This window comes from Pygocentrus nattereri, chromosome 4, assembly GCF_015220715.1.
Source record: "Pygocentrus nattereri isolate fPygNat1 chromosome 4, fPygNat1.pri, whole genome shotgun sequence".
Classification (NCBI taxonomy): domain Eukaryota; kingdom Metazoa; phylum Chordata; class Actinopteri; order Characiformes; family Serrasalmidae; genus Pygocentrus; species Pygocentrus nattereri.
Window position 1 is genome coordinate 30,718,659 of NC_051214.1, and position 16,597 is coordinate 30,735,255.

The 16,597-nt window shown below is 40.0% G+C and overlaps 1 protein-coding gene across 1 annotated transcript; it reads left to right on the forward strand.

Annotated features, from left to right (window-relative positions):
• The first annotated feature begins 2,610 nt into the window (after nt 1-2,610).
• taf4b (TAF4B RNA polymerase II, TATA box binding protein (TBP)-associated factor) lies at nt 2,611-16,138 on the forward strand. Its single transcript, XM_017687763.2, has 15 exons — nt 2,611-3,415; nt 3,541-3,671; nt 3,992-4,330; nt 4,426-4,563; nt 4,659-4,781; nt 5,008-5,097; nt 5,197-5,379; nt 6,606-6,723; nt 6,882-6,990; nt 8,021-8,190; nt 11,316-11,446; nt 12,102-12,227; nt 12,310-12,366; nt 13,876-13,992; nt 15,757-16,138. The coding sequence occupies exons 1-15, from the start codon at nt 2,761-2,763 to the stop codon at nt 15,889-15,891; spliced, it is 2,622 nt and encodes an 873-aa protein (XP_017543252.1). The 5' UTR covers nt 2,611-2,760; the 3' UTR covers nt 15,892-16,138.
• Nucleotides 16,139-16,597: the final 459 nt, after the last annotated feature.

The window sequence follows — 16,597 nt, forward strand, 5'->3', positions numbered from 1 at the left end:
ATTCTCATTTCCTGAGAATCTACTGAGCAATATTTCTGAAGAGTAATGTGCTATCATTAAAGGAGCACTGGGTATTTTTTTTAACAGAAAGAACTAGTGTTATGGAATATGGAAAAATAACACACTAAAATACAGTGTGGATGTGCTGCTGTGAGTCACCCTGTACAGTCAGAAATAATCATTTAAAGTATGAGGGACTGGGACAGCGTTTTTTTTGGACCATGTAATGTGTTAACGTCACATGCACAGGCTCATAAATCAGATCTGATTTGATGTTTAGGTCTCAAGTGAACATTACACTGATGAAGATATAACAATAGTAGATCATTCACATCCTCGGAAGACACATCCTTCACCAACTTTTGAACAAGCTCTCTTCCAATACTCTTTCAAGTCAGACTCGTCCACTTGTGGTGGTCCGAAGCACAACCGACGTTACAAAACGTTCTCCCTCATGTTGTGTGCAATTACAACTTTCCATCTGAGAGGTCTCCAAACTGCCAGATCCTACAAAGAATCACATAAAATACAGTATCTTCATACAGCTACTCTTCATGTTCACGTTTAACAAGTGAATACTGTGCATTGTCTGTGGAGAATCTTCATTCTGCTTAACACGGGTGAGTGTGTAAGTTACACGGCAGGAGGTGCTTTGCATATCAAAATAAAACAACAAATGTATTCATATGGAAATTGTTTTGTGGACGTTATGCATTCAAAGCAGAATGGGAAAAACACACGAAGAATGACAAAAAAGCTGGGCAGCATGTATTATCAGCAGCAAGTAGCCTACATCAAAATAGAGATAAATAGCCCAGCAAGTCCAATTGAACCCAATCATAAACAATCTGTTCAACATCACAATCATCTCAGCACTTCATATAACTGCGCACATGAAATCTCCAAAAACAAAAGGTAATGAAAGCGTAGAACAGATATAGTAGTCCATCTGTTTCTATCCATACATTTTAGCCCTCTTTTACACTGTTATTTAATGATCAGGACCTCCACAGGACCACAACAGAGAAGGTATTGCTTGGACGGTGGATCATTCTCAGCACTGCAGTGACAGTGACGTAAGTGTTGCAGTGGATGAGACACAGCAGTTCTGCTGTAGGTTTTAAACACTTCACTGTCACAGCTGGAATGAGAATAGTCCACCAACCAAAAATATCCAGCCTACAGCGTTCCCGTCACCACTGATGAAGGACTAGAGGATGATTCACACAAACTGCGCAACAACAGATGTCTCTGACTTTACATCTACAAGGTGAACCAACAGGGTAGGAGTGTCTAATAAAGTGTACAGACAGTGGACAAAGTGTTTAACATCTCCAGCAGCACTGCTGCGTCTGATCCACGCATACCAGCACAACACACACTGGACAACATGGCACCACCACCACCATCTGCTGACAATGATCCACCACCGAAATAATACCAATACCTGGTCTGTGATGGTCCTGTGGAGGTCCTGACCATTGAAGGAAAGGGTAAAAGGGGACTAATTAAGTATGCACAGAAACAGATGGAGTACAGTCTGCAAGTAAGTGGAGCTGATAAAATGGACAATGAATGTAGATAGAAGGAGGTTAATGAAGTATATATATATATATATATATATATATATATATATATATATATATATATATATAAATGAGCACATAAACCTACAGCTAAAGAGCTTAAAAGTCACATCGTGCAACACTGACAGTAAAATACATTAAAGCGGATAAAATAGACTAGCAAAGCCAAACGGCTACAAGTGAAATGGCCATGCAAAAATACATATAATACAATTGTAAAACACATCTCTGGGCTATCAATACATTTATTTTGCCAGCGTAACTTTTAACTACTCAAAAAGAGTCGCTTCAAATGGATATTAAATTGGTTTCTCAACGGCTATGGCTGCTTAACATGGTGCCAGAAGCTTTTGATTGGAGAAAATGTGACCGTCGTTTTAAGCGAACGTGTTAAATTTGCCTAGCAACAGCTATTCGATTGGCCGAGGCAGTGACATTTGTAACTGTTGTAAATTCCTATTAGAAGCTGTGCTTCATTTTTTTCCTCCCCAAATCCACAGATAGCATTTGTTTATGTTATGTATTTAGCGTCCTATATACTCGGCCCGGATTTAGGAGCTGTCCTAAAGCGGAGAGACGGAAACTTTTGGAGAGTGACTTTTTAATTTAGCTGTTTCATGCATCGAACTGCTTAAACCAAATAGCAGACATTTTCGAGAAAAGGTAAAAAAAAAAACAAAGCCAAAAAAAAAAAAAAAAAAGAAAAAGTGCTAGCCATGAATGTTAGCAGGCGCTGCACTGTTCAGACTGAAATTTGACCTGAGCAACTAAGAAACTGAAAATAAGTGAATATACAACATCATTAGGCTGTTATATTTATACCCGTATTAACAGGGAAAAATGCAGCTAGGTGAAAGGACGCAAGGCGTTATTGGCGTTCATGTGAAAACTTTGGTTGAGTTTGAGTATGTCTCTGCCATGAATCGCCATTATAACATCCAGCAGGTGGGAACTTATTTTGCACCTGTTGTGTAAGCGGCGTGGTTTCGAGAGCAGCTGACACTGAAGAGGTGGTGCCTGTTTGAAACGCCACGTCTGACTCGATGCACAGGTAACGTTAGTTAGCTTAAACTGCACGTGACACGTCTGTTCCTGTATGCTTGTGATATTGGCACCGTGTAGCGGATTGCTAAACCATACAGCTCATGTTCTCAGCACAACATAAAGTGCTACCATGTCTGGAAACGAAACTGCAAAAGACTTCAGTAAAGTACAGGATGAGTCTGAAGTGTCCAGTAACGAAGCCGCTGCGGCTGGAGGGAAAACAGCAAAGCCACAAACATCTCGGGTATCAGATGAACGCTGTGTAGGGTCAGAGTGCACAGCTAACATTTCAACCAAAGCGTCAGCACTTCCATGTGAAAACAAAAATCCATCACCAGAGCCACGCGAGGCACTTAAAAAGGAACCTGCCAAAGCCGATTTACTCTCCATGCCCTCCAGTATGCTCTCAAAGTCAGCTGTAGCCGTGGCACCTGTGAGCTCCATTGTGTCCTCTTCCTCTCTGCCTATGCCTTCTGCTCCAAAGATCATAGTGAGCACTGCAGCTGTCAGGTCCAGCACGCCACTGATGGTTGGGGCAAGAGTCTTGACATCGGTTACCACACCAGCCGTAACCAGTGTGCAGGGGTTGGGGGCACTGGCTGCACGTCCTGGAGGAGTTGCTGTAACCCCAAACCAGACTGGAGCCCCAAGCATGACTCCACCTCCAGTCCAAGGGGCAATAATGGCATTTCCAAGGACATCTACTCCACAGCAGACTGGACCAGTGGCACGTGGCCTTCAGACCACCTCTATCCAACTGCCTGCCAACTTCCACATCCCGCAAGGTTTCTGTTCTTGCCATCTCACACATGCAAACTGTATTGTCGGTCTCTATCCTAGAAGCCTCTCATTTGTTTTCCAAATGTTTTGTCTTGCCCTTTATCAAATGTCCAAATATGGCTTTGTCTAGGTATGGTTTTAATTCGCAGTGACAGTGGGCAGTTGATGTTGGTTTCCCAGCAGGCTTTGGCTCAAGTGCAGGCTCAGGGATTAGTGCCCAGACAGCCTGGTGTCACAACTGTAAGACCACAATCCTCTCAGGTGTGTGTGTGTGTGTGTGTGTGTGTGTATATGTACAGTGCATTAGAAGTATTATTAATTTTTCCCATAATTAAAGACTTAAAAAAAAAAAAAAAAAAAAAATATATATATATATAATATGCTAATATTCACGAAAACATCATAAAAAAGAAATATCTGTGGGTGTATGGTAATTTTTTGTTCATGTTCATTATGAACATACAATCACTATCACTTCTTAATAAAGTTAGTATGAGAATAGCCACAGAAGCATCACTCATACTTTTTGTTAGGTATGCTGAATTCTGAAGTCATGCAAGAACACCTTCTCTTATTCACAGGCAGCTGCGACAGCCACATCAATCATTAGAGTCTCTATCCCACCTTCATCTACAAATGTGGCCACCATAATAAATCCAGCCCCCACTACAGGAACAGCTGTTCTGAAACCCACCTCCACCCCAGGGACTACCATTATCAAAGCCACGTCCATGCCAGGGAGCACCGTCATTAAACCAACCACTGTCTTAGGCACTACTGGTCTTAAGCCAAGCTCCACCACAGCGACCACCGTCATTAAAGCAACTGCTGCTCACAAGCTTCCAAGCAGCACCTCATCAGGAAGCATAAATCAGAGCACCATGAGTGGAACCACTGTTAGCAGTACATCAGTGGTGAAGGTAGGATTGGGTCTGCGCAAGTCACAATAGCCACTGATATATGAGAAGCTTAAATCTTCAAATCTTTTTTTTTTTGCTTTTTTTCTTCTTCATAGTCTATTGGCAAGGCATCTCTTTCCCCATCAGTGACTCAAATCATTCGGCCAGGTGGCAGTGCCCCTCGAAATATCTCTCCGAATATTCCTACTAGACACAGCACCACCAAATCCTGCGTCCCCATCCCTGTCACAGCTGTGAGTGATGGCCCATTGAGGCACATTATACTACTGCTCATGTTTAAATGGTTTAAACGTTCTTATGCAAGAGTAATGTTTTGCATTCACCACAGGAGACGCTGGAGAATGTTAAGAAATGCAAGAACTTCCTGGTCACTCTCATGAAGCTGGCATCCAGTGGTACCCGCTCAGCCAACATGGCACAGAACGTTCGTGCTCTTGTCAAGGACCTCCTGGTGTGACATTGCATCATGTACAAGTGATCCTTCTGTAAAATGCAGCAATTTTATTAATAATAACTTCTCAGTTTATTTATTTTTTTATTTTAGTCATACAATGTCAACAATTTTGCATAGGAGGCAAATCAAAGGGAAGATGCATTACAGTTTAAGTGAACTTATTACAGTTGAGCATGCTTAACTGCAATGTGTGTTCTTTTTTTTTTTTTTTAATTCTTATAAGGATGGGCAACTAGAGGCGGAAGAGTTCACAGAAAAACTCTACATGGAGCTGAAATCGTCCCCTCAGCCATACCTGGTGCCTTTTCTTAAGGTAAGAACTGTTGGCCTGAGCATTAAAATGATGTTGATATTGACACTAAAATGCACAGAGAATACAGCATTTAGGCTGTGAGCTTCTTGTGTTCTCCAGAGGAGTCTACCTGCTGTGCGTCAGCTCACGCCCAACTCACAGCTCTTCATCCAGCAGTGTGACCAGCCTAAACCCCCATCTTCTTCTTCTGGACTTGGCAGCACCAGCCAGAAACATAACGTGACTTCCTCTAACAGCTCTCAGCCTCTCAGGAGAAGTCTGCCAGTGAGACCCTCTCAACCGGTAAGCCCAGGTTACGTCAGAGTTTAGAGGTATACGGTGCTTTGTTTTCCAAGCAGATCCTATGTTAGAATGTGCCTATAAACTGTTAATTCCGAGGTATTCTTGATTCCAGCAAGTCTCTGGTTCAGTCTGTGTTTGAGTGTTTATTATATTGTCACTTTACACTACTGCCCACTCATGGCTCCTTTCAGTGTTTCTCCCTTCTACCTTTTTAAGGAGAACCTTTACATTATGTGGAGGTTCTTTAAACTTTAAAAGGCTTTAAACTCAAACATCATCTACAAAAAAAGTTTTATTGTATTTGAAACATGCTCCCTTGCCCCCAAAATGACGAGGTTGATTTCTAGTACACTCTCAGCAAAAGGTTTTATATATATAGTATAAGCAAAAGGTTTTATGACTTGTGTAAACCTGTTTGGTTTTAAAACCTTCTTTAAAGAACAGTATACATCAGTATCTTTGTTATAGAGAGGAACCATTTATGTGTGCGAAGAAACATTTATGCATTCAGCAGATCTTGGAGTTGTCATGGGCCTATATCTAACCATTGCCTTTATTAAAGAACCCTTTGAGAACCCCTTTTAAGAGTGTATGGTGGTCAAAAGTATCCAGAAATCAAAACTCAATAAAACATTCTCACATAAATACATAAATAAGAGATTACCACATATTTGGGGCATTAATGCCTTGTGAGTATAGATGTGCATCAGCTAGATATGCCAATGAATTTATCTCACTGTGTTGGTGGGGGTGGGGGGGGGGGGGTAGAATGAAAGCCCCCTTCCTGAAGTATGACTCATTTTTTATGACATTTTTTCTTCAATTTGTCTTCATTGTCTGGTTAAGTCCCTGCCACCCATGCTTCACTCTAATTCACTTAAAGCACACCACTATCCCATCAGCTTCCTTTTTCTCGCACACTTCATGTGTCATTTTTACATAATGTCATTTGTCTTCTCATAATCTAATATCCAAATTGTGTTTGAATGTATTGAAGGATCTCTGCAGGAATATCGCAGCTCATTTTTCTTATACCTGAGAATCACTCAAAAGTTTTAGGCTGCTTCTGAGTCGACATACGCATCAAGCCTTTCCCTCCAGGCTCCTGAATTTGTAATGAAGTATGACTGTCTTTGATATCCTCTTCAGCTGTCTCATTCTATATTTTCTGGGCATGCTGTAATTGGTATTACAACTTATAGGTTTAAGTATTTCTGCTTGGTTAGGTGATCCAGCAGTCAAAAGGAATGACTGTCAAACACCCTGTGACAACCTCGTCCTGTGTTGATGCGCCTGTGCAGAAGCCTAAGCAGCTGATCATTCAGACCAATACTCAACCTGGAGGTAAAAGTTCTCTACATTTATTTTCACCCATGACATGTGCAGTCATCTGTTCAGAGGTATTCAGTGTTAGCCTATTTACAGACTAAGTTAGATTTTATTGCATGGAGCTAAACGTACACACTGACCTCTCTATCACAGTGTTTGTGTGTTTGTCATAGGAGCTTTGGGGATGCAGTACTCCCTTCAGGCATCTAAAGGCCCCACTACTGTGCCATCTCCAGCAATGCGCACACACAGCTTCAAGGACAGCACTTCAGGCTCTTTCCGGTAATGACTGACACACTGCTATCCTCTGCACCACTGAGGATGTGCATACAATCGCATGTGTCTCTCTTTAGGTCAAGATGAGTATAAGAAGCAGTGCATTGGAGGCTAAATGGCATTTACTCTTAACTTAAGTATTTACCCACTATTTTATATTTTACTAAATTATGTTTAGAGTTTACTCACTTATTGGGATTTCTGGAAAAATCATGAGTTTGACGCCTGGCCACTCCAAAGCCGTCCATGGCTGGACGTTCGAGGAAGCATAATTAACCTCTCACTCTCTGGGTGGGTAGGATAGCCCTTGTTCTCCCCTCATCACTGGTCATGATGCTAGCCATTGCAAGTGTCTGTTAGCTGATGTAATGGGATTAACAGAAGTGTTCTCTTCCAAGCATGGTGAGCTGTGCAGTGATGCTGCAGTTTAAAAAGATGCAGTGGTGCTTCAAATGTGTCAGAGGAAGTACATGTTGACCTTTACAGTAGCTTGGTAGCATCGTGTGATCAGGAGAGAATTTATCCATGACTAATTTGGGGAGAAAAATTGGGTTAAACCCCCCCCTACAAAAATAAAATAAATAAGTGTATGTCATCATAGATTTTATGGTATAGGCTTGGGTTATACACTTCACAACCTCCACTAAGGACACTTAGTGTCAAACCCATAGATGAGTATGTTCTTTAATGCCAGCCCTATGCAGCGCAATTTATTCTTTCTTGTTCAAGTATTGTGCAGCTGGAAAGATGCGCTAAATACAATAATGTGCACTGTGCTGCTTTCAGTGTTAGGAAAAGTTGTACAACTTGGAACTATACACATGCAGAGAATGAAAATGCGGCATCGGAATTTGTGACAATTTGGTTCTTGTAGGATAGAAAATGCTCTGTCAGTTCCTATTGATTCATTTTACCACAGCGTCTCTGAGTATAAGCCCACCTCTAAATGGCTCTTCATAAATGCGGTCACTTATAAATATTTGAATAGTCTTTTTAATTCTGTTTTTGTTTTCACATTCATGTTTTTGTCGATTAGGGACGATGATGACATTAACGATGTGGCCTCCATGGCAGGGGTCAACGTGAATGAAGAAAATGCTCGCATTCTCGCCTCCAGTGCAGAGCTGGTGGGCTCAGTTGTCCACTCGTGCAGGGATGAGCCCTTCCTACAAACCTCAGCACTGCAAGAGAGGGTGCAACATATTGGTAACTGTGCCATCACATTTAGTCATACTCAAATACACACAAGACCACCATGAGGAGGGCTGAACAGATGCTTACTGAAATTTGCTTCCTATCAGTTGTATACGTGAACCTTATTCCTTATTGAGTCTTGCCCCCCCTTCATTGATTTCCTCTAGGTATTCATTTTCTCTCTCTCTCTCTCTCTCTCTCTCTCTCTCTCTCTCTCTCTCTCTCTCTCTCTCTCTCTCTCTCTCTCTCTCTCTCTCTCTCTCTCTCTCTCTCTCTCTCTCTCTCTCTCTCTCTCTCTCCCTCCCTCCCTCCCATCATTTTTGGCACATGTTGAGGAGCTGCTCTGAGAGACAGAGGGGAGAGGCTCTCTCTTTGATCAGCAGTATCTCTGACGAGGCTGTTCTGCTTAATCAGTATGCTAATGACTGTGGAGCGGTGCAAAGTTGCCAGAGTGGCAGGAATCCACTCTGCTGTGCTGATCAAAATAAGCATCAGAACAAGGGAAAGTGCGAAAGATGGAGGGGGGTTGGGGGGGGGGTGCTGAGCGAGGTAGCCGGGAGGTAGAGGAGCCGTGAGGAGGAGGAGGCGGAGGAGACAGAACGAGAGAATGTGGAAATGAAAGAGACAGGCTTGGCCTCGCAGGAACTCGGCCTGCATCAGCAGAAAAGGCCAAACGAGATGATCACAGAGTGTTTGCAGATGTCTGTCTACTCAGCAAGCATAACAAAAAGCAACAGCAACGCTTAACGTCTGGCCCTGTGGAAAAAATTGAGCACAGCAAACACATGCAAATATCACTGTAGAAAAACAGTAAGAGGTAAATGACTAGGTTCCTGTTATTATTATGGAGTTATGAGGTTAAACTTGGGTAGTTGGATATCCTTATGCAGTCATGTGAAGTGAGTACATCCAATGTTATGTTTCCTTTTTTGACTTGTGGACATGTCAATATTTGATCCTGAGTTAAACTGTATGTATAGGTAAATGTCGTATAACAAACAATGTAGATTTAATTTCACAATAATTTATGAAAAAAAAAAATAACTAAGATGTGCTTGTTGTCAGTAACTGGTCATGCCCTTTTGGCAGAAGAAACTTAATGTAGGCATTTCCTGTAATTGTCTATCAATTTGAAATCTAATGAGGGAATTGTTTGCCCATTCCTCTATGCAGAACTCTTTCAACTAAATACTGTTTGAGGGGTTTTTGCATATACAGCCTCCAGTCCCCTCCACAGCAATTCGGATCATTCTATAACCCTCCATATCTTCCTTTTGAGCCATTCCTTGGTCATTTTTTTTAATTGTATGTTTGGGATCATTGTTCAGTTGGAAAGTCAACTGGTACAATGCCAAGTTCTTGACAGATGTCCTCATAGTCTCCCCAAGCACTCTCTGGTATTAAAGAGAACTCACAGTCAACTCTATGATTGCAAGTTGGCCAGACCCTAAACTAGCAAAACCATAACATTTCCACCATTATGCTTTGCAGTTGAGTTATGAGGTTCTGCCGTCTTCGGCTTTTGCTAAACATGGTGTTGCGGCCAGACAACACTGTGACTGACTCGTCTGTCCATAGCACACTGTTTCAGAAGTCTTGGTCCTTGATTAGAGATTAATTTGCAAACTTCAGTCTTGAACTAATGTTCTTTTGACAGCAAAGGCTTCTTCCTGGCACACGTCCCATGTAGGTCAAGTTTGTTCAGTCTCCTTCTGAAGGTAGATGCATATTCTTTAACATCAACAGTGGCAAGAGAAACCTGCAGATTAGGTAATGATGTTTTGGGGTTATTAGAGACTTTGTTTAGCACCTTACAGTCAGATTTTGGGTTAAAATATCTGGAGTGGCCTGGCTTGGACAAACTGACAGTGGTTTCACAATTTATATACTTGTAGATGATATTCTGGACAGTGGAAAGATTGATTTCCAGTATTTTGGAAATCTTCTTAAACCCATTCCCAGACTCGTCCTCATCTGCAACCTTCTTTCTGGAGGCCTCAGAGAGCTCTTTTGATATAGACATCATCACACCACACACCCCAAAAACAAAGAGCAAACCACACCAGTTCCTTTAAGATATTCTCAAACAGCGATTTAATCATTAATAACTAAAGCGTACACCTAATTTCAGTTTGGCACATTTAAAGCAGTGATCTATGTAGAAGAATCATTACTTTTCCTATTAAAAATACATTTCTGTTGATTTGTGTGTATATATATATATATGTGAAAAAAATGTTCATTTTAATTGCGATTTGCTAAATTATATCACATTTATCTGCCACCATTATTTAAATTAAGACTGGATACCTTTATGTCCAAAATGTTGCAAAAGTCTAAACCTTTCCTAGGGAGTTCTTACCTCTTCACGTGACTATTTCAGCATTTCAAAATGTATTGAAAATCTTTTTCAGATTCAGATGAAATGCAAAATGGTCTTGTACAACTGGAAACATATATAAAAACAGCTTGAGTCCTTGGGTTATAACGTGAATTACAAACGAGTAAATTAACATTGAACAAATACGTTTCACTGGTATGTAACAATACAATGCAGTGCATTGCATCGCAACATATTGCATTGCATTTTAAAGCATGTTAGTTTGTGGTTAGTGTATTAGTTTGTGGCTACATATTATCCTCTGGCTTGAGCGCTAAATGGTTTCAAATATTGTACTTTCATGATGTCGAATGCTCTAAAAAATGAAAACCTTCACCTTAATGTAAGGCAGTTTATTAAACACTCCTTTTTTCACTGTGTCAAAAAGACAAATTTAGACACCACTGTTTCAAATCTAATTCTGAGTTTTATGACCTGCTACTCCCCTAGATTTAATATTAAATTATTTTCCTGTTAGCGTGATGCTCAATATTCTTATCATAGTAGTTGGTTACCCGTTTCTCTACACTTTAGGATGATACATTTTGTTCTTTATCAGATTTGACCATAATATGGAAATAATTGCTTTAAGAGTTTTGCTTATCTGCATTGCTAAAAGCAATGTTGCTGTCTCTTTCTGTCCAGTAGAAAGTCATTTTTATGCAGTTTTACAAAAAAGAAAAAACTCACTAATATGATTTTAAGACTCCATGTCAAAAGAAGCATATATCTATAATAAACTAATGTGTTTGTGTAGGTAGTTCCCTGGGTGTCATAGAGGTGAGCCCAGATGTGCTTGGGTTGCTTTCTCATGCCACACAGGAGAGACTCCGAGGTCTGCTGGAGAAGCTCACTGCTGTAGCACAACATCGCAGTATCTCATATAAGGTACATGCCAAAATACGCAAAGCACAGCGTACAGTAATCTTGGTTAGTTTCATACATTCATAAACATTTGAACACCACCAGCCTTTCTCTAAATCACATCAAGCTGATGCTCTAAATCTTTAATTTGGTTTAGAAGATTCAAGAAGATTCAAGAGTTTTATGGTGCACAGCAGAACAGGCAGTTGCACTGTACAATGAAATTCTTACTTTGCTGTTCCTCCATTCACCATATATACTCTTAAGCGAATAAAAAAAAAAAAAAAATATATATATATATATATATATATATATATATATATATATATATATATATATATATATATATATATATATATATAAGAATAACTCTAAAAAAACAGTAGTAAAAGGTAAAAGCAAAAAAGTGTACAGTATGTGAAAAGTTGAAATAAAATTAAAGTTACACGTGCATATGTACAAGTAAGTGGAGCAGCTGTTCATAAAGTGCATCAAGTGACAGATGAAAACAGATGTAAACAGTATTACTCTGTGCGGTAATAGATGTAAACAGTATTGTTCTAACAAGTTTGTTCATGTAGCTTAAACAATGGCTGTACAAATGACACAAGACAAAATGTTTCTAGCTCCTAAATAATGCTAATTATTGTACTCACTGCTACATGCTTTTTGTGGTTAGGATGACTGGCGACACATTCAGACCAACGACACACGCTCTCAGCTGAAGTTTCTGGAGCAGCTGGAGAAAGTGGAGAAGCGAAAGAGAGAAGAAGAGGAGAGAGAGACACTTCTGCGCATTGCTAAAGTGACGTGTGTGTGTGTATGTGAGAGAGAGTGAGAGAGTGAGCAAACAAGTCATCCTTTGTGTCTTTCTTTTTTGCCTTTAGACTCGCTCCAGCAGTGAAGACCCTGAGCAGCTTAGGCTCAAACAGAGAGCAAAAGAGGTCAGTTATATTTGTATCTTTCTCTCTGTGTTAATGTTCCTTTTCTACCTGTGTTTGAGATGTTGGGTTCCCCTAAGACAGTTGTAACATGTCTAACCATATGTGTGCCACACACACACACACACACACACACACACACACACACACACACACACACACACACCACAGACCCTAGAGACAAGTTTTTTTTTTTTCCTGATTGGGGGCTAATTTTAATTGAGTTTAATTGGAGCAGAAATTGAGGCCTGAGGCAGTACAGGGAGCAGAATGTAATGAAAGGCCCCTAGACCTGTGTGGGGGTGTGTGTGTGTGTGTGTGTGTGTGTGGGTGGGTGGACCTGTATGGTTGGGATTTGGTTTGCTCTGCTCATGGAGGACAAAATGCAAAGTCACAATGTTTCATGGGTTCCATGATTCTTTAATTTGAGCTACTGCAGATAAAACCCAATACAAAAGCACAGATTTTTGGCTATTAGAGTTTTGTTACTTTAGCTTTGTAGATCAGCACATAGGGATTGAAATAAAATAGCGATAATGAGGTTAAAGTGAAGACTGACCTTTTCTGGGTGTGATGCAAGAACTATGGCTGTTTTTGTACACAGTCCTTCCGTTTTAGAAGAACAAAAGTCTTGGACAATTTGGCCAAGAGTGTCATTATATGGCATGTACAAAAAAAGCTAACAAAAGATCCACATTTGATTCTAGATGGGGCATTTACACATGCTTTTAGCATGTAAATCAAATAAATGTTTTTGTCTCACAGCTGTCCAGCATGGCTAAAGAAATGTGAATAATTCAACCAGAGAAATTGTCAAAACATGTTAATATCAAGATGGTGATCCAGATTTTTCATTCATCACTATGTTTCAAGCTGGGTTGGAGCAAAAATGTGGACATCTTGGGATTCCTGAGGACTGTGTTTAGAACCACTGCTCCACAGCTAACATCTTGTGTCTGAAACATTGTGGAGGTTGTGTCATTGCTTGGGATGTAGGGCTGCCAGTAGAACTCAATTCCAAACCCTAATCTATCATATCTGAACCAGATGAAGAGGGCCTTCAGGGGCATCTGAATTATCGACCTAGGTGTGTTGGATCTGAACTCACGAGGGTGATACATTTCCAGGACCAGTGTCTAAACTATTCAAATTCAAACAAATGGCTAAAAACTCATGGGCCAGTCTTGCAGCAGGAAATGGACCTGAAACATACTATTAAAGCAACTGTGAATGGGCCAAAAAGTGGAACATTTGTCCAATTACTTTTAGTCCCTTGTAACAAGCAGAGCAAATATTAAAAATAGGCTGTGACTTCTGTATGGTTCAGTTTCCAGAAATTGAATGTTTGTCTAAATTTTGCCCTCAGCTGAGTAGTCATCGTTTTAGATCCAGTATATCACTTTGTGCTTATGGACTGCACTTTATTTAACCTACTGTATTGTTTGTTATAAATAGACGAGTGTTTTCTTAGTGCTTATCAAACATCTCTCTCTATCTGTTTCTCTTGCTCAGATGCAGCAGCTGGAACTGGCTCAGATGCAGCACAGAGAAGCTAACTTGGCAGCACTAGCAGCTCTGGGGCCCCGTAAGAGGAAACCTCTGGAGGCTTCTGGCCTTGGGGCTAACCAGGTACTGACATGTTTACACAACCACCTCTCTAAGAAAAGCATGTTTGTAAGAGGGAAAGAGAGTGGAGAGGGTGTTTAGTTTGTTGAGTATGACTTTGGGAATGTTCAGATCTTTCATTGCATCTAAAAACCAGTACCATTATTTACAAAGGGGTATGGTAATGAATGAAGGAAAGAATGTGTGTGTGTGTGTTTCACAGGGGTTCAGTGTCTCTCTTATCTAATATAAAATGTCCATGTGTCCACCCAAAATTGTATTCCAAGTTATAAAGGGAATAATGGGTTCTGTAGTCTTAACATACCTGTTTGAAGCTGTCATTTACCCACAATGGCTATGGACTCATAGATGACCAAGGATCCTTTTGTGCTGGACAAAAGTGGCTATATGCAGTGTATAGTGCCACTCTCGCTCCTTATCACCATTTGTGTCTTTTAATGATGAATTTGCAGTACTGTGCAAAAGTCAGAGACTATCCTTCATTTATTTCATTTCCAGTCAAAAACATATATTTAACAAAATATTACACAGAAGCCTCGACAAGTAAATACTATGTCTAGTTTTATGTGGTGTGTCCACCCTTTAAGTTTAATACACCATTCTTTTCGGGAGACTGGCTTTCAGTTTTTCAAAGAAATCTGCAAGTAGATTTTTTCAGCCCTAGACATTGGTTGCATTTACTGCTCTGATCTAAATAGTCTAAAAGACATTCATTGATGTTGAATCATTCTCTGGTGACAGTTGCATGGTTGTTTGGGGTTCCATTTTCTCTGTATCTTTTTAATAATTTTTGAACTCCAGTTTTGAAATGGTTGCCAGACCTAGAGTGGCAATTTTATTCAAACTTGTTAACTTGTCCAATTACTTTTAGTCCCTTGTAACAAGCAGACCAAATATTTTAAAAAGGCTGTGATTTCTGTATTGTTCAGTTAACATGAATTAAATTTCTGTATAGCCTAAATTCTGCCCTCAGCTCAGTAGTCATCATTTTAGATCCAGTATATCACTCCGTACTTATGGACTGCACGGATCATGGTTCTTTGGGGTTCCATTTTCTCTCTTTTAATAATTTTTTTTCACTTGTTTTAATCATTTTTGTTCACTGGTTTCCCTCTGACTTTCCCCTTTCTTATGCAAAGGGCTCTTCTGTATAATCATTGTATTTAATAGCCTATTTCACTGGAAATAAAATGTATGGTCTCTGACTTGTGCGCGCATATATATATATATATATATATATATATATATATATATATATATATATATATAAAATTTCTGCAGGTAGGGAAGTAGATTGTTTATCTACATAATATCAGTATCTCTTTTTCAGGGAAAGAAAGTTGTAATGAAGGAGTGACTTAACAAAATAGTAAAGGATTGTGTATTTAGTTCAGTTTAATTCGTTTTTAATTTGTGGTTTAATTCTGCTTCCCTCAGGCAAAGGGGTATGGTAATGAGTGAAGGAAAGTGTGTGTGTGTGTGTGTGTGTGTGTGTGTGTGTGTGTGTGTGTGTGTGTGTGTGTGTGTGTGTTTTCATTGCAGATAATACCCATAAGCCTTTGAACAAGATTACCCAAATGGCCTTGAATCTTCTCTGCCTGGGGAGTTTTTACTTTATCTTCAGTAGAATATGCATCTCTCTCTTTAGAGCTACCAGCACAACCCAGCAGCAAGTGGAGAAGAGACCATTTCTTTAATGCAAGACATTTGGTTGGTACTGGTTATGTTCAGTAGTGTCTCCATTCTTCATCTCTCTTTGTCTTTCAGGTGCTGGGTTCATATGCACAGAGAACTGGTCAGAGGATTCCAACACGTGTGACTTTCAGAGATCTGATCTACTGCATGGAACAGGACCTGACACTTAGACACTCCCTTATACTTTATAATGCTTTCCTACGATAGACCCACAAACACCACATCCACCAAATCTATTATATGTTATCTAAAGAGGTCAATTTATGTTGTGTATTATTCTATGAAATATTTTTTCTTCCTTTTACTTGTTTTAGTTGTGAAGGCACAATTTCAGAATCCTTATTTTGTCTTTAGAAATATTCTTTGACTATTTAAATGACACTTTGTCTCACATTAACTTGCAAAGTGGATTTGTAAAGGAAACGAAATGGCATCACTAAAAAAGACTGCAACAGAAAAAGTGTATGGTGTTTCTATTGAAAGGTTTGCCTGGAATGGGCCCTGTTTGAGGAAAATAACTGCACTCTGGTTGCATCTGCAAAAGTTTATTTATTAAAACAATATCCTTAATTTCCTAAAATAACCTTTACTCCTTTCTGGTTATACAACCATGTTAATTAAAATAATATTAAGTCCTTTAATGACATTTATGATAACTTCATTTATTAAATAGGTGAGGAGTGGGGACTGGGGTTTTAGAATAAGCCCTAAGGGCAGTGCATCCCCTTAGGGACCAAGTCTAACCGTCCAGAACAGGAAACTGCCTCAGGGGCTTGGACCGCCCAATCGGAGTAGGCCACTGCTGCAGGCAAAAAGGCTGACCAATCAGGGCATGATACAGCCTGGGGGTGCAGGAACAACCAATCAGAGCAGGATGTTGCTTCAGGGGCTAGAGCTAACCAATCAGAACTGT

Bases quoted from the DNA above. Each gene is read 5' to 3' on its own strand.
- taf4b (XM_017687763.2), top strand. From the start codon at position 2,761: ATGTCTGGAAACGAAACTGCAAAAGACTTCAGTAAAGTACAGGATGAG. The intron at 5,098-5,196 runs GTAAGAACTGTT...TGTGTTCTCCAG, and splicing joins ACCTGGTGCCTTTTCTTAAG to AGGAGTCTACCTGCTGTGCG. The intron at 6,991-8,020 runs GTAATGACTGAC...TTTGTCGATTAG, and splicing joins AGCACTTCAGGCTCTTTCCG to GGACGATGATGACATTAACG.